This window comes from Dipodomys merriami, unplaced genomic scaffold (assembly GCF_024711535.1).
Source record: "Dipodomys merriami isolate MVZ:Mamm:240054 unplaced genomic scaffold, mDipMer1.0.p SCAF_37, whole genome shotgun sequence".
Lineage (NCBI taxonomy): Eukaryota > Metazoa > Chordata > Mammalia > Rodentia > Heteromyidae > Dipodomys > Dipodomys merriami.
This window is the reverse complement of record NW_027205270.1, coordinates 3,437,011-3,461,408: the sequence shown is the minus strand read 5'-3', so window position 1 is coordinate 3,461,408 and position 24,398 is coordinate 3,437,011. Positions and strand designations below refer to the sequence as shown.

The following is a 24,398-nucleotide window of genomic DNA, read 5'->3' as shown; positions in this document are numbered from 1 at the left end:
GAGTCCTGCCCCACCCGCACCTTCCTGGAGCTTGGCCCACTACTTAGAAACATGACCATGACACGGAGTAATCAGACAAGCACTGTGTGGAGGAATACTTTATAAATACCACAGGCAAAAAGGAGGACCACTTTTCTCTCACACACTGGTGAATCTCAGGATCTCTGCGAGGTCATAGCCCGTCACTGCAAAGGAGCTGCCTGAGGGTTCACAGAACCGAGCACCGCACACTTGGGTATCAGGTACACACTCACCATGACAGTGTTCCACCTGAGGGAGAAGAGAGCTGGTCAGGACCTGCTGTCCTATGCTTGGGTCCCCACTCTAAACCTTCCATGATATACACCTCAATGGAGCCACTCTCCGGGCTTCTGCTTAGCTTCCAGATATGAACAAAGGTGTCCTCAGCTGCAGAGAGTAGCTATGTTTAAAAAGAAAAAAAAAAAAAAGGAAAAGGGAGTGTCAGAATTCCTTGACAAGATGGATATAGACCAGAATATCCAATCCAAGTATCCTGGGCAAGGGCACAGTGAGTAGAGACAAATTTGTGTCATTCTTCTCAGTGTCTCAGTACCAAGAAAAAGGGTATGTTGGGATACAGAAGAGACTGACCTTTCCCACCTCTGGAGCTATGTCCAGGGCAGAGATGGCCCGGGCATGAGCATTGATCTGGACATGAAGATTTCCTGTGGTAGCCTCATACAGACATATTTGTCCATTCCCATAACCTGCTGCTACAATCCCCTGCCACAGCTGCACAGAGGAACATGGGACCCTGCATGGGTGACATTCACTTTGTTTGTGCTAGATCCAAGTGAACACCCTACCCAGAAGCTACCCCAGGAAGGCCACAGCCCCCTTACCCAAATCCTGGTATGTGGGTCAGTAATGTAAATTCAGGTCCTGTACGCCAGACACAAAGCAAGCCTGAATCATCTGCTGTTACCATGTCAGCCATACCATCCTGAGGGGAAAAGTAGAGTCAGCTCTTCCCTTTCTTCCCTACTGTGGTCCTGTATACAAGTCATGAGGGAAAAGATAACATATTTGTCTCTCAAGTGAAGGGGCAAGATGTGGATCCCTCACAAGCTGGACCCACCAGAAACTCTCCTCAGAGTTCCTTAAGAAGCAGGGACTCAGGGATGGGAATGTGGCTTAGTGATAGAGTGCGTCTAGCATGCATGAAGTCCTGGGTTTGATTTATTCGTACTACATAAACAGAAAAAGCCAGAAGTGGTGTTGTGGCTCAAGTGGTGGAGTACTAGCCTTGAGCAAAAGAAGCACTGGAACTGCCCAGCCCTGAGTTCAAGCCTCAGGACTGGCAAAAAAAAAAAAGGGACTCAGCAGGTACCAGTGGCTCATGCTTGTGATACTAACTACTCAGAAGGCTGAGGTCTAGGGATCACAGTTTACACACACACACACACACACACACTGGGGAGGGAGGAGAAATAGGACGGGATCGTTGTTCTTGCATATACTATAGAGTCTCACAATATCCCTTACCCTCCTTCATGTATTAGAAGAGGATGCATAACTGTCCTCACTAAATGGATGAAATTTAGGTGCCATGACTTTCTGGAGATCTTCCAGTGAACCAGTCTTGACCAGGCTCACTAAAATAGGTAAGGGAAGTCCACTCACCTGTCCCTGAGCAGGTTCCGTGGCAATATCTGTGATTGGTGTCTGGTGCTCAGCAAGCTCTTCACTCAGGACAATATTGGGACCCTTGGGTGGGATGTCAAACACCAGCACCTGGCCTGACCATGTTCCTGTAGCCAGAACCAGTATCTCACTGATGACTTCCTCACCCTCTTGGGTCTCCAGCCTCCATGATCAGCATTCCCTCTATGCCAGAAATCTTAGTAACAAACTCATCCAGTCACTCCCTGACTCTGAACCCTTCCATGTCTTTTCAGAGCCTCAGATCCCCTTCTCTCTCACTCTTCCCTCCAACCTTCACAATTTCTTCTTGCCCTCAGCATCTTCCTGCCTGAAGATCACACCCCTATACCCAACACCCCTTAATGCCATGCCCTTGGTCCCCCTCACCCACACAGATGAAGTGGCCACTGGCAGCAATTCCTCGGGCAAACAGAGCCTGTACTGAGTATGAAAACAGAAACTATCAGAAATAGTCCTCTACCCTCCAAAACAGCATATGCTCTACCAACCCCACCTGGTAGTGCACATACCTGAAGAGGCATCTCCAGAGTCCAGTGCATGCCAATAGACCATAGTGGAGCCATCCGATTCATACATCTGGGGGGTGGGGTGGGCAGGAATGGGAGTATAATCCAGTTTGACCTAGGCTGAGTTCTGTACTGAGCACTTCACATATCTATATTAGCTTTAACCCATTTAATTCACAAAACTGTTCTCGGAAGGAGGCACTATTTTTTAATCCCTACTTTTCAGAGGAGAACACAGAAGCTCTGCCCAAGGTCATACAGTTAGTAAAGGGGACAGATACTAGATATGGTATTTGGGAACTGGAGAAAATAAAAGGAATGAAGATGAAAAATATAGGAAGCATGGACTATGCATGGAGAAAGTTTGGAAGTGCTTAGCGGCAAATGGGTAGGCCCTGGGGGCATTGAAGGGAAGGAAATTGAGAAGATGGCTGGGGAGAGGACAGGAAGATCCTTTCTTACCTGTATCCCTCGATGTGAAGTGAGTACCAGCAATACTCGGAAGGGGAGGACACACCAGTGGACCTGGGGAGATGTAGATCATAGTAAGGCAAAGATCAGAGTAAAGAGACAACGCGTCCCTTACACTAAGTGGAAATTCTGAGAGGGAGGGAAAGCCTATTTCTTGAAGTATGAAAAGAACAGAGGGGTAGAGCTGAGTTCAACAACCCCGTTCCCCACTCCACACCTGAATGATAAGTGGAGGGCTCACTCCTGCGCCTTCCTTAGCCAGGAGTTGGCGCTGGGCCAAGGGTACACCATCCGGGGCGGCGCTGAGAAGCTGTGCGTTTGGCCCATGTACTACACCAAAATGCGTCAGGTTGCGGGCTGGCAGCCGCAGTACAGTGAGGTTGTTAACCAGGGGGGCCGCAGAAGCTCGAAGGGGAATGGAGCGCTCCCGACGGAACATCCTGGAGACAGAGTGGCAGCGAGGAGCGGCGGAGGGCAATAAGATCCTCAGATCGGTGGTGTGATGGGGTGACCCGAGGGACGCGATGGGGATGGGTCACATGCTGGCAGGAGGCTCTCGGGGGGCCGGGGAGGAGAGTCCCAGGGCTGAGTCACGGAGCCATAAGGGAATCCCAGAGGAGAAATAATGAAGTCATAGGACGCGGTGCTCCCAAGTGCCGGAGCTTAAAAAACAACAACAACAAAAAAGACAAAATGAGGCCTCCAGGACCTTCTTCCTTCGGCTCGGCTTTCTGAAGACCCCTGCAAGGTCAGAGGTTACACCCACAACCCCAGATACCCTTGCCTGATTCCTCCTGGATCGTGCGGTCCCTCCGAATCCGCCGCCACCATAGAGACGACGCACCTACGCACGGCCTTTGGACGGGACGAATGGTAGCTCTACGTCACGCACGCGCGGCGCAGTTGCCGGGGCAACCGTGGGCGGGGCGAGCGCCCCAACGCGCTGCGTGGTTGCCGAGGCGACCGTTAGGCGGCAGCGTCGGGTCCCAGAGGCAGCTCAACCTGGAGGTGTTGGAGGACCGCCGTGACGATGTCTCACGAAGGCACGGTGAGCGTTGGCTCAACTACGGGTGTGTCGGAGCTGGGGTCGGCCAGTAAGGTCGGTGTCGAAAACACTGGGACAGATTCGCGCTTTCTGGGCATTCAAGATGATCAAAGAGGCCAAAGTGGTCCTTGGGCACCAAGTCTACATCTGTACCGTGCTTACCCACACGCGTTGTCACACTCAGGCCCTGAAAGAAGAGAGTCAATAGCTGGTGTGGAAAGAAAAAGAAAGGAATTCGAAACAGCATCTAACAGTTCTCTTACCTTGAGGCAACCTATTTGGAAAATCCAGGATAGATCAGGCTTTTGGGTTTAGGTGCTGGGAGAGAAATCATGTTTTGATCATTTCAGGAGAAAAACAAATTCAGCAACAACTCTGAGGCTATACTGAAAGTCAAGTTGTTTAAAGGCAGACGTTTTAAAGTATTTGTAGAGCCTTCGTGCAAAAAAAAAAAAAATCTCTATCCTCGGGTCAGAACATGTATAAGAGACTGTCAGAAGGTAGAAGCCTAAGGAAGTAACTGTTGTACCAGTGCTATCTACCTTGCTTCCACCAGGCCTCAGCTTGAGAGAGGGCTGTTCCTGCTGGTGGAATGGAGTGGAGAAATGAGGCATTTTAAGCTCAATGTGAGGTGTAGGGAACACTAAATTTGACAGGAGAATGAATTTTAGAGAAATAGGAGGCAATAAGGTTCTGGGAGGAGAAGGTAGGTAAAGGTTTGGAAAGACCATACTTGTGGAAAGAACCACATTCCATGAGATGTTGTGGGGATTAAGGAGAGTCCCCCAAAAGGATAAGTTTTCATGTTCCCTAAAGTGAATTTGGAGGAGTTTGGTGTCTCATTGTAGAGAATTTACAAAATAGAGAAGAGCCAGGTGCTGGTGGCTCACGGCCTGTAATCCTAGCTACTCAGGAGGCTGAGATCTGAGGATTGCAGTTCAAAGCCAGCCTGGGCAGGAAAGTCTGTGAAACTTTTTGTTTTTTGCTGGTCATGGGGCCTGAACTCTGGGCCTGGGCACTGTCCCTCAGTTCTTCAGCTCAAGGCTAGTGCTCTACCACTCGAGCCACAGCACCACTTCTGACTTTTTCTGCTTATGTGGTGCTGAGGAATCAAACTCAGGGCTTCATGCGTGCAAGGCAAGCACTCTACCACTGAGCCACCTTCCCAGCCCGGTCCTGGGACTCTTATCTCCTATTAACCACCAGAAAACAGGAAGTGGCACTGTTGCTCAAGTGGTAGAGCTCTTGCCTTGAGGTGAAGAGCTCAGGGACAGTACCCAGGCCCAGAATTCAAACCCCAGGACAGACCCCCCCCAAAAAAAATTAGAGAAGAGCATATGTTTGTAATTGTTTTAGTGTTTTAAGTTTTGTATGTGTTGGTCTATATAGCTGATATAAGTAGGATTCCATTTTGTGTCCTGCTTCTTTCACTCAACATTACATCCTTATCATTTTCCTTTGCCATGACGATTCTTTCTAAATATTATCTTTGATCATTGTATAGTATTTTGTAGATATAGTACAATTAATCATCTATTCTCTTTTTCAAAGACATACTATTTTCAATTAGACACAACACTATAGGGAATATGCAGGAGGATATATTTTTATAATTATGTCAGCATAAATGTTCTGGATGTATTTATTTAGAACTGAAATTGCAGCTTTGAATGAGTATAGTTTTCATTTGTGTGTGTGTGTTTGTGTGTGTGTGTCCCACACTCAGGGTCTGGATGCTGTCTCTTAGGGTTTTTGAGGGTTTTTTTTAGCCAGTCCTGGGGCTTGAACTCAGGACCTGGGCACTGTCCCTGAGCTTCTTTTGCTCAAGGCTAGCACTCTACCGCTTGAGCCACAGTGCTACTTCCAGTTTTTCTGTTTATGTGGTGCTGAGGAATTGAACCCAGGGCTTCTGGCATGCTAGGCAGGCACTCTACCACTCAGCCATATTCCCAGCTCCCTTTTTGTTTATTTTTGGTTTTTGTGCCCATCCTGAGGCTTGAATTCAGAGCCTGTCCCTGAATGTTTGTGCTCAAGACTAGTGTTCTAGCACTTGAGCCACAGCTGTAATTTGGCTTTTTGGTGGTTAATTGGAGGTAAGTGTCTCATGGACTCTCTTGCCTGGGCTGGCTTCAAACTGTGATCCTGATATTTCAGCCTCTTGAGTAGCTAGGATTAAAAACTGACTCTCAGTTTTTTTTGCTCAAGGCTGGTGCTCTACTACTTAAGCTGTACTACCACTTCTGGCTTTTTTGGTGTTTAATTGGAAATAAAAGTTTCATAGATTTTCCTGCCTGAGCTGTATTTGAACTGTGATCCTCAGATCTCAGGCTCTTGAGTAGTTAGGGTTACAGGTATGAGCCACCAGCACCTGACTATTTTCACTTTGTTTCCTTGTCTGTTATTGAGTCAATATTTCACTGTGTTATCCAGGCTGGACTCCAATTCTGAGATCAAGTTGGGACTGTACTGCCATGCGCAGCCCAAGAAACATTTTTTTTGGGTCCGGTCGTGGGGCCTGAACTCGGCCTGGGCGTTGTCCCTCAGCTCTTCAGCTCAAGGCCAGTGCTCTACCACTTGAGCCACAGCACCACTTCCGGCTTTTTTCTTTTTGCTTATGTGGTGCTGAGGAATCGAACCCAGGGCCTCATGCATGCAAGGCAAGCGCTCTACCACTGAGCCACTTTCCCAGCCCCGAAACTTTTTTTTTCTTTTTGGCGTTTTCAATGTCTGAACTTAAGATCTTGCTTAGAACTTGTTAGGCAACTACTCTGCTGCTTTAGCCAAAACTAACCCTTTTTGTTTTCAGGTTATTTTTTACACAAGGTCTCACTTTTTGTCCAGCCAAGCCACAGACATAATCCTTGTACTTATGTTCTCCCACTTACCTGAGATGACATGTGTGTGACATGAGCACACTCAGTTTACTCGTTGAGATAGGGGTCTTATTAACTTTTTTCCAGAACTAGCCTGGAACTGGGATCTTCCTGATTTCCACATCTAAAGTAGCTTGGATTATGGACATGAACCAGATTAAAATTTTCTATAGGGGCTGGGAAGATGGCTCAGTGGTAGAGTGCTTGCCTTGCATGCATGAGGCCCTGGGTTTGATTCCTCAACACCACATAAGCAGAAAAAGCCAGAAGTGGCGCTGTGGCTCAAGTGGTAGAGTGCTAGCCTTGAGCTGAAGAGCTGAGGGATAGTGCCCAGGCCCAGAGTTCAGGCTCCATGACCAACAACAACAAATATATATATATATATATATATATATATATATATATATATATATATATATATATATATATATGTATATTTAATTTTTATTGTTATTATAAAGATGATGCATAGAGGAATTACAGGTATATAAGTCAGGTAAGGAACACATTTCTTTTTGTTCAATGTTACCCCTACCCTAGCTCTCTCCTATTTTTCTTTCTCATCCCCACCTGTAAGCTATATAGTTAATTTTCAATACAGAGTTGAGTGAATACAACTGCTGCATTTATTTGCCTTTTTTTTGTTGTTGATGGTCATGGGGCACTGTCCCTCAGCTCTTCAGCTCAAGGCTAGCACTTTACTACTTGAGACACAGCTCCACTTTCAGCTTTTTCTGCTTATGTGGTGCTAAGGAATCAAACCCAGGGCCTCATGCATGCAAGGCAAGCATTCTACCACTGAGCCACCTTCCCAGCCCCATTTATTTGCCTTTTACCCGCCCCCCACCCAAGACAGATAAATGAACAATACAAAAAGAGAAACAGCAACAAAGAAAAAACCCTATTGTTTCCATTTCCTGGAATTCATTTCGATAAATAGTATTTTATGTGGGACTGGGAAGGTGGCTCAGTGGTAGAGCGCTTGCATGCCTGAGGCCCTGGGTTTGATTCCTCAGCACCACATAAGCAAAAAGAAAAAAGCCAGAAGTGGCGCTGTGGCTCAAGTGGTAGAGCGCTAGCCTTGAGCTGAAGAGCTGAGGGACAGCGCGCAGGCCCAGAGTTCAGGCCTCATGACTGGACCCCCCCCCCAAAAAAAATAGTATTTTATGTGATGAGAAATACATAGGCATTTCACCTTGTGTTCCTCCCCTAAGAGTAGCCTCTTAAAAAATATTTTTGAAGTGGTGCTGTAGCTCAAGTGGTAGAGTGCTCACCTTGAACTGTGTCTAAGCCCAGAGTTCAAGCCCCACGACCGACCAAAAAAAAAAAAAAATATTTTTTGAAGCTGAGCACTGGTTGAGTCACACCTGTAATCCTAGCTACTCAGGCAGTTGAGATCTGAGGATCACAGTTTGAAGCCAGCCCAGAGAGAAAAGTCTGTGAGACACTTATTTCCTATTAACCACCAAATAAAGGACAGAAGTAGAGGCATAGTTCAAGTGGTAGAATACCAGACTTAAGTAAAAAGCTAAGGAACAGCACCCAGACCGAGTTCAAGCCCAAGTACACACAAGAAAATTTATTTTGATAGTGTTAATATATACCACCACGTGGCTTTCAAAATATTGTTTCTATATTTTTCATTGTTTAGGCATCACACTAAAACTTTGGTAGTGTTGAATGTCCTTGTTTTTAAAATAGCTTCTATTAGGCTGGGAAGGTGGCTCAGTGGTAGAGTGCTTGCCTCGCATGCACATGCATGAGGCCCTGGGTTCGATTCCTCAGCATCACGTAAACAGAAAAAGCCCGAAGTGGTGCTGTGGCTCAAGTGGTAGAGCACTAGCCTTGAGCTGAAGAGCTCAGGGAGAGCACTCAGGCCCAGAGTTCAAGCCCCACGACTGACCAAAAAAAAAGCTTCTATTTCATCAAATTGCCTGCAACCTTACCATCACCTGAACTTGATTCCCAGTACAAAAAAAATTTAAATTTCAATCTTTGTGTTTTTGGATATATTTAAAATATATTCTGGATATATTTAAATATTTAAAAATATTTATTACAGCGCTCTTCATGGGGTTAGGGTTGGGGGTGTATAACCTCTCAGGCTAGGAATAACTGGGCTTCCTTGTTTAAAGCACTTCCTGTGGGGGGTAGGGAATATGTGTTACTCATTTACAACTTCTCTTTTGTGGAATATTACATCTTTTCCTTAACTTTGGAGTCATTAATGATTTTCCTCTTTTATATGAGTTTAAGCTACATATTTGGATATATTTCTTTTTCCATATTTGTTGAAAATACATATATTTATTTCACCTTGCATACTTGTTTCATCCTTCATATTTGCTGCAAATGCTTTTTTGGATCATTTTGTTTACTGGCTTAGTTATACCAAAGGGGATTTCAGTGTGCAGATGCTTTTGTTTGGAAAGTTGGTTGAAGGCTGATTCTGGAATTAGAAGCCTAAATACAAATTCTGGCTACACTACTTTTGAGCTGTATGATCCTGAGAAAATTAAATCAAATGGGAATAAAAATAATAGGTACTCAGGTAGAAGACTCTAGGTCGCACCAGTAACTATAGCAGGTGTGTGAGTGTACACGCACTTTCATGTGCTTGCTCACTCTCTGCAGCTTGACCTCAGGGCCTTGGCACCTTTTTGCCCAAGTCTAGCTAGTGCTCTACCCCTTCAACCACAGCTCCACTTCTGGACTCTCAGGGGTGAATTGGACTTTCCGACTTTCCTTTCATGAGCTAGCTTGGAATCCTGATCCTCAAATCTCAGCTTCCTGAGGAGCTATCCAGCAGGTTTAAATTGACGCATATACTCAAGTTCTTTGAACTCTTGAGAACTCACGGAATGAGAACATTGTTACCTAGGTTGTGTGTTCCCAAGCAACCGAAGGCTAACGTGCTGAACTTCAGTTTCGTTGTCAGGAAAGCGGATTTGGTGGGCTGTTGGGAAAGTTAAAAGAGATTAAATACCTACAAGCCTCAGTCACACGGTTGTCCTTGTTTTGTTTTAGCATTCCCCTCGATGCTGCCCCTCTGCTCCCCTTGTTTTCTCTCCCTGAAAGCGGCGTTTGGTTCCCACAGAGGCAAGCCCGAGACCGTGGGGCGACTCGATCCAAGGCGGAGAAGGCAAGGCCGCCCACCGTGCCCGTGCCGCAGGTGGAGATCGTGCCGGGGAGGCTCAACGAGGCCGAGTGGATCGCGCTCACGGCCCTTGAGGAGGGCGAGGACGTGGTGGGGGATATCTTGGCCGATCTGCTAACTCGAGTCTTGGACTCCGCCTTCAAAGTCTATCTGAACCAGCAGGTGGGACTCGATCCCGATCTTCCAGACCCCTCTCCTGCCTCTCCCGCCCCCGCGGGCACCGCTGAGCCCCTGCCTCGCCCCGCAGTGCGTTCCATTCATCATCAGCCAGGCCAAGGAGGCCATGCTGCAGATCACCGAGTGGCGCTTCCTGGTCCGGGACGAGGGCGAGTCGGACGTGGCTGAGAACCCCACCTGGAGCGAGGACCAGGAGACCTCGGAGTGCACGATCGACGCCTGGGCGCAGGGCTCCGTGCCGGTGCTGCAAGCGTCCGCCCCGGAAGGCCAAGTAAGCCCGGCCACAGCCGCCTTCCGGCCCGAGCGCCCCCACCGCGCCCCCAGCCTTTCCCCAGCCTCTCCCTCCCTCCGTCTTCCTTCCCTTCCTCTTCCTCCCTCCCTCTGCCTTCCGACCTCTCACCACCCCGGCGCCGTCGCCAGGATGCCGGGAATCTGGACCAGGTGTTGGGAAGACCGCATGAGCTTAGCGTCTCCCAGGAGCCGCGGGAATCCTCGGAGCATTCTGCGGAGCTGACAGCCTCCCCGGGCCGCCAGCCCACCCCGGGGCCGCTTCTGGAGGCAGGGCCCGAGGAGACACTGGAGGAGTCCTTCGTCCTGGAGACCTTCCATCTCTTCTCTCCCGGGTCCTTGAATGAGAGCGTGTCGGTGGAGGTGGGCTCTGCCGACCTGGGCCTGGAGCAGCCCCTCGGGGCCACTCCCGAGAAGGGCCTACCCCTCAGCCCCTCCACGGTGCTGGAGGACCTCCACTATGACCTGCCCCCACAGGACGCGGCTGGGGACCGCCTGCAGTACGGGCCCGACAGCATACCCTGCCCGACCCCAGCCTCCTCGGGGCCCTCGCCCTCCGTAGAGGGCCCCAGAAAGCCCAGCCCCGCAGCCTCCTTGCAGCTGCCGCAGCTTGTGGGGCCGGATGCCTCTTACCACAGGATGGGCTACCAGACAGCCTTGAAGCGCTTGAACCCCACCAAGCTTCCCTGCCCCTGGGTGCATCCGCTAGCAGAGATCCTGGTCTCCGACTCCCAGGCGCACCCTCACCCCCTGGACGTCTACCATGGGCCTCGGCGGGGCAAAAGGATCCAGATCCAGGCCAAGCCCCAACCCCCTGAAACCCCCACCGACCCCACCCTCTATGAACCCCGGGCAGTGAGCTTTCCTTTCCATCCTAGGGCTCCTATCAGTCCCCTGGCCCCAGACCCCAGATTCCGATGTCCCAATTTAAAATTGGACCTACCAGCACCATCCTTTGGGTCAAAGTTGCCATTCCCCAGCTCTGGGCTCCGTTTTGTCCTGAAACACCCGGCGCTTTCTGATGTCACCCACAGTGCCAGCCCCAAACTATGGCCTGGGGCCCAGTGGCCCAGTGGCTGGGAAGGGGAAGCACAGCTTCTGGGCAAGATGTGGGCTGACCGTACTCAAGTGGTTCCTCGGATCCTGAGATCTCTTGAAAAGGAAGACCAGGGTCCAGGAGAGCCCGAAATAACACCCCCTGTCCTTGAGGCCACCTCTCAGGTGATGTGGAAGCCCATGGTTCTGTCAGAAGACATAAAACTGGCTCCTGGTGTAAAAATGTGGAACTACAGCACCCAAGGGCTGCCCAGCTGTTGTGTGCCCTTGGAGGAGGACCCCTCTCCTTCAGGTCATCGGTGCCCCATCCAGACGGGTTTGCCCAAGCAACGAATGACTGAGACTCAGCCAACGAAGTCCACAGCTCCCAAAGTATGGTTGCTCCCATCCAAGAATGAGCCTTCCTCTCAGTCCTGAACCCCTGCCAATGGGAACTGGACCGTGTCTTCTCCCTGTCTGAGGGAAATAAACGCTGAATTGCCCCCAGGAATTTGGTCGGATGCTTTTGTCAGTTCCAAAAGTATCCATTCTCTCACAGAACCCCAAGGGTTGCACCACTCTCAGAAGACCCAGCTCAGTTTTGGCATGCATGCTTTTTAAAAATAATTTCTGACCTGTGAGGACCCTCCTCTCACCCCTCCCCCCACCTCTCATCTCTTGTTGGCATTGGAGCTTGAACTCTGAGCTTCACACTGTCCCTTAGCTTTTCACTCAAGGCTGTATTCTATCATTTGAGCCACACTCCATTTGCATCTTTTTGCTGGTGTGAGCCACCAGCACTAAGCTCTGAAGAATTTTCTTACTTTCCTAGCAGTTCCATCAGGCAAGAGTGTGTGCATGTGCATATGTATGTGTTCGAGGGATTATTTTTAATTGCACTATATCGGAAATTTGTGATCTTTAATCTGCCACATGGCCTTAAGGGAAATAGTTCCTTCCTCCCTTTCTCATTTTTCATCCTTTCATGTCCTTTTTCCTTCCTTCCTTTTACATTTGTATTACCAATTGTCCAACACCATTTGTTGAAGAGTATATATCTCCAACTGCCCAGTAATATAATAATATTCATATATAAGATTTTCCTTTTTTTTGTATTATGTCTAGACATTTTTCTGTTCTATATGTCTTTTTTCTATCACTAGATCAAAATAACATTGCCCAAATAACTACAACTTTAAAATTTGCACAGTCAGCTGGGCAGCAGTGGCTTATGCCTGTAATCCTAGCTACTCAGGAGGCTAAGATCTGAGGATGGCTTCAAGTTAACCCAGGCAGGAAAGTCCATGAGACTCTTATCTTCAGTAAACCAGCAAAAAGCCAGAAGTGGAGATGTGGTTCAAATATTAGAGTGCCAGCTATGAGCAAAAAAGGGACAGGGCCAGGTGCTGGTGGCACAGGCCTGTAATCCTAGCTACTCAGGAGGCTGAGCTCTAAGGGTCATGGTCCAAAGCCAGCCTGGGCAGTAAAGTCCATGAGACACTTACCTCTAGTTAATCACCAGAAAATGGGAAGTGGTGCTGTGGCTCAAGTAGTAGAGAGCTAGCCTTGAGCTGAAGAGTCCAGGGACAGCATCCAGGCCCTGAGTTCAAGCCCCATGCCAAGATCTCCTCCCTCCCCTCCCCCCACCCCAGCACTGTATAATCCTCCCCTCCTGCCTGACTTCCTTTTTGGGGGGATTGGGCCTTGGGGCTTCAACTCAGGGCCTGGGCACTATCCCTGAGTAGATATGAGTCATTTCAAACATTTAAATTAACAGATAATTAACTTCCTTAAGGTTTCCTGCTTATGAAGGTACTATATCTCCCACTTTTTAGGCTATCTTTCATATATTCAAATATGATTGCATAATTTTGAGTTGTATACATTTTTGTTATGTTTATTACAAAAATACATTTGAAAAATTACATAATTTTCACCAGATAAGCAAAGATGTTTTTTCGTATTCAGTATCACAGGTTGGCATGATGGCATATAGTCACACAGCAGTATAGGGGAGTCTTTGGGGTCTCATTCAGGCCCTGTCAGATTGATTAGTTGGAGTACTTTACAGCTATATCTATGAAGAAATAATACAAAGGATACACAAAAAAGAGGATACTAACTTTCCCTGAAGGCCATTCAAACTATCCCAATGTAAAAGAAACAGTAGGGGCTGGGAATGTGGCTTAGTGGTAGATTGCTTGCCTGGCATGCATGAAGCCCTGTATTTGATTCCTCAGTACCACATAAACCGAAAAAGCCAGAAGTGGCACTGTGGCTCAAGTGGTAGAGTGCTAGCCTTGAGCAAAAGAAGCACAGGGACAGTGCCCAGTCCCTGAGTTCAAACCCCAGGACAGGCAAAATAAAAAGAATAGTTCTCCTATTAGCATGACCTTTGGATTCAGTGATCCTCCCTTTCATTGTTCTGAGAAGCATTTGAATTTTTCCCATGTCCCATTTCCATCCCCCTGAAGGTTTGGCAGCACATCTGTTAAAGGTTGTTAATGCCACTAAACAGGTGGTTTGTGTGTGTGTAAAACAGAGCTGATCAATATGTATTCATATGGACAAGTGATTGTCTTTTTTCAAAGTCAAGGTTCAGTACATTGTGTTTAGGAAACTATAGGAAACACTGTCAAGGAAATCGACCATTTTAAATGCTTAAATTTCCAGATCCTATAATCAAGAAATCTAATAACAACAGATGCTGGAGGGGATGTGGCCAGAAGGGAACCCTACTGCATTGTTGGTGGGAGTGTAAACTTGTTCAACCACTCTGGAAAGCAGTATGGAGGTTCCTCAAAAGACTACACATAGAGCTCCCCTATGACCCAGCAATCCCACTTCTGGGCATTTACCCAAATGATCACAAACAAGGCCATACTAAAGCTATCAGCCCAACTATGTTTATCACAGCATTATTCACCATAGCTAAGATATGGAACCAATCCAGATGCCCCTCAGTAGAAGAATGGATCAAGAAAATGTGGTGTATTTATACAATGGAATTCTATGCCTCCATCAGAAAGAATGATACCGCCCCATTTATAAGGAAATGAAAAAAGTTGGAAAAAATATTAAGTGAAGTAAGCCAGACCCAAAGAAACACAGGTCCCATGATTTCCCTTATTTGCAATAAGTAGTATTTGCCTAGGACAATCTTAGCAGATGTGCAGAATAGCTCAATAGCTATGTACATATGACTATATAAGACAATGATAAGTGAAATGAACTCCAGGACATGGACACAAGAGGTTTTTCTTTGTTGTTACTGTTTTTAATGTACTATGTGATTGTTTTTATTTCTTTTGTATCTTCTTTCCCCTATGGTTTATCTGCTGTTGTCACTGTATTTGATTTTGGTACCCTGGTATTATATATACGTTTATTTGAATTAGGGAAGGGAAGGGGAACAATATAATGGTGAGACAAAGAACCAAGGCAACAGTGATATACACAAGACAATATGTTGGAAATGATCTGTACAACCTGGGGGTAGGGAGGATAGGAGGGAGGGAAAGTAGGAGAAAAATGAGGGAAGGGGTAACAAGTTTGACAAGAAATGTACTTATTATACCCCTCACTTAAGTAACTGTAACCCCTCTGTACATCACTTGGACAATAAATAAAACAATTTAAAAAATTAAAAAATAAAAATTTCCAAGCTAGGTGCTGGTGGCTCACACCTGTAATCCTAGCTACTCAGGAGGCTGAGATCTGAGGATCATGGTTCAAAGCCAGCCCAGGCAAGAAAGTCTGTGAAACTCTTATCTCCAATTAACCACCAGAAAATGGGAAGTGGTGCTGTGGCTCAAGTGGTAGAGTGCTCATCTTGAGTTGAAGAACTAAGGGACAACGCCCAGGCCCAGAGTTCAAGCCCCACCCTTCCCCCTCCAAAAATTTCCAGAGCCTGACCATGGCAGCAAAAAGAAAACTGGCATTTAGAATTGCTCTGGGGGCTGGGATGTAGCTCAGTGGCAAAGCTCTTGCCTAGCAAGTGCAACATCCTGGGTTTGATCCCCAGTACCAAAAAAGAAAAGACAAAAAAGTAAAAAAAAAAAAAAAAAGAGTTGCTTTGAGCTGGGCAGTGGCTCATATCTGTAATCCTAGCTACTCTGTAGGCTAAGATCTGAGGATCATAGTTCAAAGACAGCCTGGAGACTCTTAGCTCCAATTAACCACCAAAAAGCCCAAAATGGAACTGTGGCTCAAATAGTAAAGTGTTAGCTTTGAGTACAAAGTTAAGGCACAGCCCCCAGGCCCTGGGTTTAAGTACCAGGACCAGCACACACACGCACACACACACATGTGTACACACACACACACACACACACACACACACACACACACAAAGAATTGCTCTGAGTAGGAATCTTGGGGATGAGGTGAGGGAGACATGAATTTATGCTTAAAAGTATGTGCATAAAAGTAAGGCTCGGGGGCTGGGAAGGTGGCTCAGTGGTAGAGCGCTTGCCTTGCATGCCTGAGGCCCTGGGTTCGATTCCTCAGCACCACATAAGAAAAAAGAAAAAAGCCAGAAGTGGCTCTGTGGCTCAAGTGGTAGAGCACTAGCCTTGAGCTGAAGAGCTGAGGGACAGTGCCCAGGCACAGAGTTCAGGCCCCATGACCGGACCAAAAAAAAAAAAAAAGTAAGGCTCTGCACAGTGGCTTACACTCCTCATCCCATGCAGGAGCTGTAAATGGTATTGTGGCCCAGGCCTGGCTGGGGCAAAACAAACAAAACAAAACAAAACAACCTTATTTGAAAAAAACAACTAAATGGAAGATTAAAAAAATACAAAGAGTAGGGCATGGAATAAGTGATAGAGCATCTGCCTAGCAGGTTTGAGACCTTAAGTTCAAACCCTTGTACTGCAAAAAACAAAACAAAAATAAATATATAAACAAAAGCTAAAAGTGAAAACAAACAATGTCTACCAAAGGAAAAATGGAAATACAAAAGTGGCATGTTGATACAACAGAACTTTAAAAGCCTTAAAAAGGAATTAAATTCTGACACATGCTACAACATGCATGAGCCTTTAAGGCATGCTAAGTGAGGGGCTGAGAATATGGCTTAGTGGTAGAGTGCTTGCCTAGCATGCATGAAGCCCTGGGTTTGATTCCTCAGTAGTACATTAACAGAAAGCCAGAAGTGGCGCTGTGGCTCAAATGGTAGAATGATAACCTTCAGCAAAAGAGTTCAAGCCCCAGGACTGGCAACAACAACAACAAAAAAAGAAGAAGAAGGAAAAAAAATAAGGCATGCTAACTGAAATAAACCAATGATGAAAGCACAGATATTATACTGTTTCACATATGAGGTACCGTAGTCAAATTCACAGAGGCAAGGATTACTAGGGGTTGTAGGGAGGGGAGAATGAAGAATTAGGGAACAGAGTTTTAGTATAGAAAGATGAAAAAAATGAAGATGGATAGAAGCAATGTTTGCAGAAAAACAGTATACTAAGACCACTGCATTGTACACTTAAAAATGATTAAAATGGTAAGTAATGTATTTTGAAACTCTTAAACTTTTATAGGATCTCTCTTTTTTATCAAAAGATAGACTTTTTCAACTGAAGTTATTTGACCAATAAGTATGCCACATAAACATACAGAGTGATTCAGGGCAACAACAAAAGAGAAAGGGAAAGTATACAAGTAGAAGTTAGTTAATTATTCATGTCCATGTAATAGAGTACTATGCAACCGAAAACACTAATAGGCATCTCTAGCTCTAGTATAATGATTCAGAAAGAGTTTGAGATATGTTGCAAGTGACTAAAACAAGGCACAAGTGTATATAACATATGCTAGCTTTTGTAAAAGAAATGGAATGAGTAAGATTGTATCCATACTCACAAGCATTTAAATAAAACATTGATAAGGACATGGAGTGGGTTGAGCCAAGGCTTGCAGGGAGGTTTCTCGTGCATATTTGAAAATATTAATTTTGGCTTTGAACCATGGGATTGTATTATCTGTTCAGAATAATTAGAAATAATTAGAAGGTGAGATGAAAAAAGACGCAATGAGGTACCCAATTCATTCCATTTATCATTAATCCTCCACTCCTACCCCACCATTAACATTATGGATTTTTCTCTGTGTGTGTGTGTGTGTGTGTGTGTGTGTGTGTGTGTGTGTGTGTGTGTGTGTCTGTTGTGGGGCTTGAACACAGAGCCCAGGTACTTTCCCTGAGCTTTTTTTGTTCAAGGCTAGCACTCTACCACTTTGAGCCACAGTGCCACTTCTGTTTTCCTGTGGCTAATTGGAGATAAAGAGCCTCACAGTCTTTCCTGCCAGGCTGTGTTTCAATCATGATCCTCAGATCTCAGCCTTCTGAGTAACTAGGATTACAGGCATGAGCCACCAGGGCTCTGCTAACATTATGGATTTTTCAGGATGTTTTCAAGCTAAGATTACGGGAGACAAGCATACTAGTAACAGTGATATTTCAGGCTATAATAGTTTCTATCTATAGAAACTGTCATTAACAGTCTCGTTTCACAAAAGAGGAAACAGAGGCACAGAGATGTGAGGTACTCAGCCTTGCGCATTTGTTCCATTATTATTTAAGTAATGGGGCTTACACTCAGGGCCGAGGTCCTATCCTTGAGCCACAGCGTCAATTCTGGCTTTTTTTTTTTTTTTTTGGTCTGCCGTGGGGCTTGAACTCTGGGCCTGGGCGCTGTCCTTCAGCTCTTCAGCTCAAGGCGAGTGCTCTACCACTTGAGCTACAGCGCCATTTCCGGTTTTCTGGTGGTTTATTGGAGATAGGAGTCTCACGGTTTCTCCTGCCCCGGCTGGCTTTGAACCGCGATCCTCAGATCTCAGCCTCCTGAGTAGCTAGGATTACAGGCGTGAGCCACCAGTGCCCGGCTCAATTCTGGCTTTTTGGTGGTTAATTTGATAACGTGAGTCACATATTTTCCTGCCCCAGCTGGCTTCGGAGCCTTGATCCTCAGATCTCAGCCTCTTAGGTGGCTAAGGATTATAGGCAGCGGCCACCTGCGCTCCGCTCATTTCTTTAGGTTACATTATTAGAAGCGGGTGTATTGGGTTAAGAAGTTGAATGTAGGGCTGGGAAGGTGGCTCAGTGGTAGAGAGCTCGCCTTGCTTGCCTGAGGCCCTGGGTTCGATTCCTCAGCACCACATAAGCAAAAAGAAAAAAGCCGGAAGTGGTGCTGTGGCTCAAGTGGACAGCGCCCAGGCGCTTTATGGCAAAGTAAGTTGAATGTATTTAGTATACAAGAGCCAAATACTACTATGCACATTCGTGTTATTATATGCCTGTCTTAAACGCAACTTCGCATTATGGATACAATTGTGAATCAACAAAATAAGCGCATTTATCAAACTAAACGACGAGACAGGGATACACGATCGTTTAAACCGTTTCAACACTCAAGCTCGCAAATGCCTCCTTCGGGTTTTCCGCGCGATCTCTCTTCCGCCGGCAGATGGCGATAGCCACGACGCGCCTCTGCATCACGGGCCTAATCAGCTTCCCAGGATCAGTGCGCCTGCGCACATCCCGCCTCAGGTGTCCAGCTTTGTGCCTGATCGATGTCTTCTAGGCCGCGTTGGCGTGCACTTCTCAGCCAGGGAGAGACTGTGGGAAAGAGTAGCTGTTCTCGGATCCAGGGAGCCCCTAGGCCTCGGGGTCTGGGGGCTGGGGGGTGGGGCTGGCGGGGTCGGGCGGCGCGTCGGGCAGCCCGCGAGGCGGGGCGGCGGGGCTGGGCGGAGCCCGCAGGGTCTTGGGCGTCGGTCGCCGGCGGTGCCCGAGCCGGGCACGGAACCCCAGACAGGACAGGTACGATCGAGCGACCCTGCCCGCCGTCCGCTCTGCCGTCCCCGCGTGCCTGCGGGGCGCTGTGCCGTGGGCCGGGGCTCGCCTCTGGCGCAGGGCGGGGCGCGGAGCCCGGTGCACTGGGCGGGGGCCGGCAGGGACGGGCCGCGCTCCGCGGCGGTGGGCGCCCGCCCGCCGGGATGTGGGGGCCGGCTTCGGCCGCCCCCCTCAGTTCTTCGGCCTGGCGGTGTGCGCCGGGCCCCGAGTTCCCCCGGAGCTGCCAGGCCCCTCCCTTCCCGGAGCGCCCGAGCCACTCCTGAGCCCGCGCCGAGCCACAGGTTTCCAGTGGGCACGGGGCTGAGAATTCTGTCAGACGGAAGAAGGGAAGCGTGGGGGCTGGGCGTGGGAGTCTAGATGGGAGTTCGGTGTGTATCCCCTGCCCCGGGGTCTGGCTTCGCCAGCGACACGTCCCTCGAAAAGTCATCTTTAACACGCCTCTCAACTCAGCCACGGCTGAACCGCCCAGAGGAGTTCTGCGGTCTTAGAAGAGGCAGGGGTTAAAACTTACCGTGTCCTAACGCAGCGATGAGAGCATCCATCCCTTAATACTGTTTGCTACTCTGGTATCAAGTACTCAGGGTCAGAAAGTTTTGAGGTGCAGGTTGATATCCATTCCCTGATGGACTACCAAAGCTGGAGCTGTGAGATGGTAAAAGTGACAATAACAATAATAATTAACTTGTAAATAAATATGTACGCAGCATATATTCACCGTACATCTAAAACATTTTATGTATTCACAGGTAATATGTTTACAAATAATACATATATTTGTTTATATTTACAAATAAATTATACATATGTCATTTTGTGTATATAATTTCTTAAAATGTTGACTCCTAAAGTATATAATAACTATTCCCACTTTTTTTTCCCTTCAAATGGAATTGACCTTAGTCCTTCCGTCATGTTTAAAAAATGTCTTTTTAAAATGTTGTCTTTGTTTTGTGTGTAATGAGGCTTTAGCTGGACTTTGAAGAGAGTGTGCTATGCAGGTTAGAGAAAACCCCGTAAGCAGCTGCAGTGGTGCAGAGATGAGACTGCACATGTTAAATTAGAAGCAAGGAATGAGATGTCAGGAAAAAAATGCTGGGCAAGTGAGTATATGGACAAAGCAGTATTTTAGAGGATGTATTTGTCTTACTGTTTTCTGTAAAGTTGTTGGAAATGAGGAAGGAGAGAGAGTCTGGCTTCACTTATCAGTAATGAGGACTTAGGCTGATGATAATGATACCTTTCTTTTATGTATAACACTATTGATTTATAGAACTTTTCATGACATAATGTCATTTGATTTAATAATCTCTGTGAGGTAGGCACCAAAAATGATAAATGGTATGCCTTAATTTTCCAAGCTATTAAACAGCAGAGGGTAATACCAAGAAAGAACTGGTATGTTAAGCCTTACTGGACATGAGGGTATAAAGGAAACACTGTTAGGGAGAAGTTAAAATAGTTGAGAGAATCATTAATTATACTATTGACAATGGCCCTTCTAAGCTTTGCTCTGCCAGCTCTATCATTGTTAGTGGCTGCCTGGAGTTATAAGTTAGGAGGGATTATTATAGTAGATTGATTCTCATGTTTCTTAGTCTGCCTGTAGTTATGGGGTATTTCTGGAGGACTTGTAATATCTGTCCCATACCAGGGGAAATGGAAACTGCCTCCTCAGAGCCCTCTGAAGAGATGAAAGAGGTGAAAGAATGCCTGTTTCAAATCTAGCTTAGAGTCTTTGTCATCTTGGAAATTCCGAGTTTGGCTCAGTATTACTTTCTTTTTGAAATGTAGACCAGTACCAGTTGAGCTTAGGTTATAGACAGTCTGACCTCCTCATACCTCTTAGGAACTTTACTGTAACAGAGCATCAACACTGACTGCCATTTGAGCCTTATTAATAGTGTTGTTGTTTTTTTAAAAATCTACATTAGGGCCTACTATGTGGTTCTTTTACCCTAGAACAGCTTGGGTTTTAGTGTCAATACCAAATTCTATAGTGTCTGGGACTGCCCTTGCACTTAGAACTTAGTTTATTAGGCTCTTATCTGGAGATGAAAGAGCAGCATCTGCTGGTGTGTGTGTGTGTGTGTGTAAGAGAAGAGTGTATTATGTCCTGCTCTAATCCCTTCCCTCTGTTCTGTACGTCATTTTTAAGAGTGAAGTTACTTTCTTCAAAAGCTGTCGGACAGGGCTGGGAAGGTGGCTCAGTGGTAGAGTGCTTGCCTTACATGCATGAGGCCCTGGGTTTGATTCCTCAGCGCCACATAAGCAGAAAAAGCTGGAAGTGGCACTGTGGCTCAAGTGGTAAGAGTGCTAGCTGAAAAGCTGAGGGACAGTGCCCACAACTGACAAAAAACAAAAACTGTCAGACAGTTTATATGCCTATAGTCTGCTATTGGTACAAGCTTCAAGTACTGTGTTCAATGCTTAGATACTGAGTTGGCTAAAATTATCCTGAAGGAATCATGGTAGGATTGAATGGACAGTAGATCAAATGTAGTATTGTAATGGAAATATATCCAGGGTGCTGTGTGAGGACAGGGGAGGGAATGACTATTTGTGCATGGAGAAGTTGGGAGAAGCTTCAGGAGAGATGATTATTGAAGGATGAGAGAATAGTCCTAGTGACATTTGAAGGACAAAAGAAAACTCTGGAGCCAAGGCAGAGATAATTGAGCCAGGCTCTGGTGGCTCACACTTGTAATCCTAGCTATTCAGGAGTCTGAGATCTGAGAATCTAAGCCTCTGTGGATCTCCTTCCCAGGCAGGAAAGTCCATGAGACTCTTCAGTTAACTACCAGAAAACCAAAGTGGAGCTTTGGCTCAAAGTGGTAGAGCAATAGTCTTGAGAACAAGCTCAGGGACAGTGGCCTGGCCCTGAGTTCAAGCTGTAACAAAAAGGAGCAGTAATTGGTGTGACTGGATTAATACTTAAATCACCTTTTTTTTTTTTTCCTTGAGACAAGGTGTTGCTTTATAGTCCAGAGTGGCTTGGAACTCTGAATCCTCCTGCCTCATCTTTCTTAGTGCTAAGATTGCAAGTGTCTGACAATCACTACTTGCAGCCCTGCAGGTTCTAAGTAGCCTGTAGTGCTCTGCTAAGAAGATTTAATTTTGTTGGCAGAAAAACCCCTGGAGGGTTTTAGACAGGGGAGTAACATGGCTATATTTTGAGAAGTTTAACTTTGGAAATAGACTGAACAGGAGAATCTAGAGAATGGTTATTAGAAAACCCTTATAATACTATAGACACAGTTGGGAGACTGGTAATAACATAGAAATGGTTTGGAGATGAACTACAATTATATCAGTGGGGAAGGAGAGGAAGGGACACATCTGAGAGAGGCTATGGGGATGAATTAACCTGATTAGTGACCGATTGTGGAGAACAAGGGAGAAAGAGTTGTTGAGGATGATTTGTTTCATTTTGGATGGATGGTGGTTCAGTAGCAAAGAGGGACTATAGAAGAGGGATTGTTTTTAAGGGGAGAAGATAGCAAAAGTATTTGGGCATGTTGAACTTGAGTAGTCTCTGACATCAAACAGAGATGTGGACCTGAAGTTCAGAAGAGCTCTCTGCTTAGGGTTGGAGTGTGTAGGTAGTAGTTGAAGTTATGGGAGTTGATGAGCTTTCCCAGCCACACTTATAGAAGGCTGGAGGTAACAGAGGAGAAGAGGGCTTGGTATATGAGGTAAGAAAGAATACTGCCCAGGAAGGTAGCAAAGAGAAAAATTCCAGGGAAGGAACTCTTCAGTTGCTGCAGGGAGGCACAACTGAAGGCACTAGAGAAAAGATGATTGCTAAATCATCTCCTCAGAGGAGAGTGGAAGGATTGGTTTGAAAAGTAGGGGGCACTGTTTCCTTTGAAGTAGAATGATGTAAGAAAGTATTGAGTTTAGGAAGAAAGAAACAGTGATTGATGTAGATTATATCTACTTTTACAAAGAATTTTTATCTAGCTAGCCAAGTTTTCTTTCTCAGCAAGGCTATGCTGAGGGATAGGGGTGCTTGTGTGGATTCCATCAGGAATAGACATTTAGAAGTGGTAAAGGAAGCTGGAAACAACTGTTAAGAGGAAAGAAAATAATTTAGATAAGCTCCCAGATAGAATCTTATATTTACAGAAGCTCCCAGATGGAACCTTACACTTACAGGTGTCCTTCTTTCTCATAATAATCACAGATATATCGGTCTGGGAAGGTGGCTCAGTGGTAGGGCGCTTGCCTTGCATGCCTGAGGCCCTGGGTTCGATTCCTCAGCACCACATAAGCAAAAAGAAAAAAGCCGGAAGTGGTGCTGTGGCTCAAGTGGTAGAGCGCTAGCCTTGAGCTGAAGAGCTGAGGGACAGAGCCCAGGCCCAGAGTTCAGGCCCCACGACCAGACCCCCCCCCAAAAAAATCACAGATATTTATTGAATGTTTCATACCAAACACGATTTTAAGTGCTTTTTAGGCATTCTCATATAATTTTTTACAACAATCCTGTCAGACAGGTACTGTTCCAGTTTTATAGGAGGGGTAATTGAAGCATGGAGGATTACTTTGGCTTAGTATTTATGTTTAATAAATATATATCTGTAGATGAGATTCCTTCTCTTCAGGCATCAGAGAAGGAAGGAATGTAATCAGAACTCCCACTTTCTGGATCTAAGGAGGGATACTCATCATGACAGTCTTTGAGCATCTTGGTGGAGTAGAGAGGCAGGGCAGTGGTGTCAATGTAGCTGCTAGCATTTTTCAAGTACCTAAGGAAATTGCAATACTGGAGTAATTAGCATCTTGACTAGATGGACAAGTGACCAATGGTGATTTGCTAAGAATTGAAGACTGAGATTGCTATCTGATACTGTGAATAAAAAGAGAGTTCTTGTTCCCATCCTTATTACCCTGAAATACTGAGAATGTTTTCTATGAATCAGTTATGGGATTTGGCAGACATATATAAGCTTTATATAATAACATATTGATTTAATTTACCTTGTGTGTTTTCCCAGTTGGTGAAATAGACAGGTAAGTTGTATAACTGATTTGAATGGGGAGAATGGTAGGATAACATGGATAGAGGAGAAATGGACTTACCTATTTTTACTGCAGCTACTGGAGCATCGTTTTTCTGTCCTTCCTCTTGAGGTTGCCATGGAGACGCCTTTGCATGGTGGTTTGAGGAGACTGATTTCCATTATGATCAGGTGATGACGTGGGTTTAAAAAGGGAAAGGACAGAATGATCTGCTTCTGGGGAGTGGCCCGTGAGCTGGCCAAATGGCAGAGCCCAGCACAGCTGAGGTGGCTGTGGCTTTGTTGGCTGC

At 46.2% G+C, this 24,398-nt stretch overlaps 3 protein-coding genes and 1 long non-coding RNA gene across 5 annotated transcripts in view; 2 read left to right on the top strand and 2 right to left on the bottom strand.

Moving 5' to 3' along the window:
• Positions 1-83: 83 nt before the first annotated feature.
• Wdr54 (WD repeat domain 54) lies at positions 84-3,293 on the bottom strand. The gene is made up of 9 exons (XM_069989035.1): positions 2,881-3,293; positions 2,655-2,717; positions 2,196-2,262; positions 2,053-2,106; positions 1,645-1,772; positions 864-964; positions 613-775; positions 347-421; positions 84-270 (listed from the first exon to the last, which is right to left on the bottom strand). The coding sequence occupies exons 1-9, from the start codon at positions 3,100-3,102 to the stop codon at positions 139-141; spliced, it is 1,005 nt and encodes a 334-aa protein (XP_069845136.1). The 5' UTR covers positions 3,103-3,293; the 3' UTR covers positions 84-138.
• Positions 3,294-3,685: 392 nt separating this feature from the next.
• On the top strand, positions 3,686-14,895 carry CUNH2orf81 (chromosome unknown C2orf81 homolog). The gene is made up of 4 exons (XM_069989034.1): positions 3,686-3,762; positions 9,679-9,900; positions 9,986-10,186; positions 10,336-14,895. Exons 1-4 carry the CDS (start codon positions 3,694-3,696, stop codon positions 11,674-11,676), a joined length of 1,833 nt encoding a protein of 610 aa, XP_069845135.1. The 5' UTR covers positions 3,686-3,693; the 3' UTR covers positions 11,677-14,895.
• An 858-nt stretch (positions 14,896-15,753) lies between these two features.
• LOC138804657 (uncharacterized) lies at positions 15,754-24,390 on the bottom strand. Its single transcript, XR_011365311.1, has 3 exons — positions 24,170-24,390; positions 19,602-19,732; positions 15,754-18,856 (listed from the first exon to the last, which is right to left on the bottom strand). It is a non-coding gene; the product is annotated as an uncharacterized lncRNA (long non-coding RNA).
• Dctn1 (dynactin subunit 1) overlaps positions 18,967-24,398 on the top strand; it is a 33,721-nt gene continuing 28,289 nt past the window's right edge. The window contains exon 1 of one of the 2 annotated variants that reach the window (XM_069989029.1): positions 18,967-19,057. The gene's annotated coding sequence lies outside the window, so the exon portion shown is untranslated. The remainder of the gene's footprint in view (positions 19,058-24,398) is intronic. The other variant, XM_069989026.1, reaches the window with a different exon arrangement.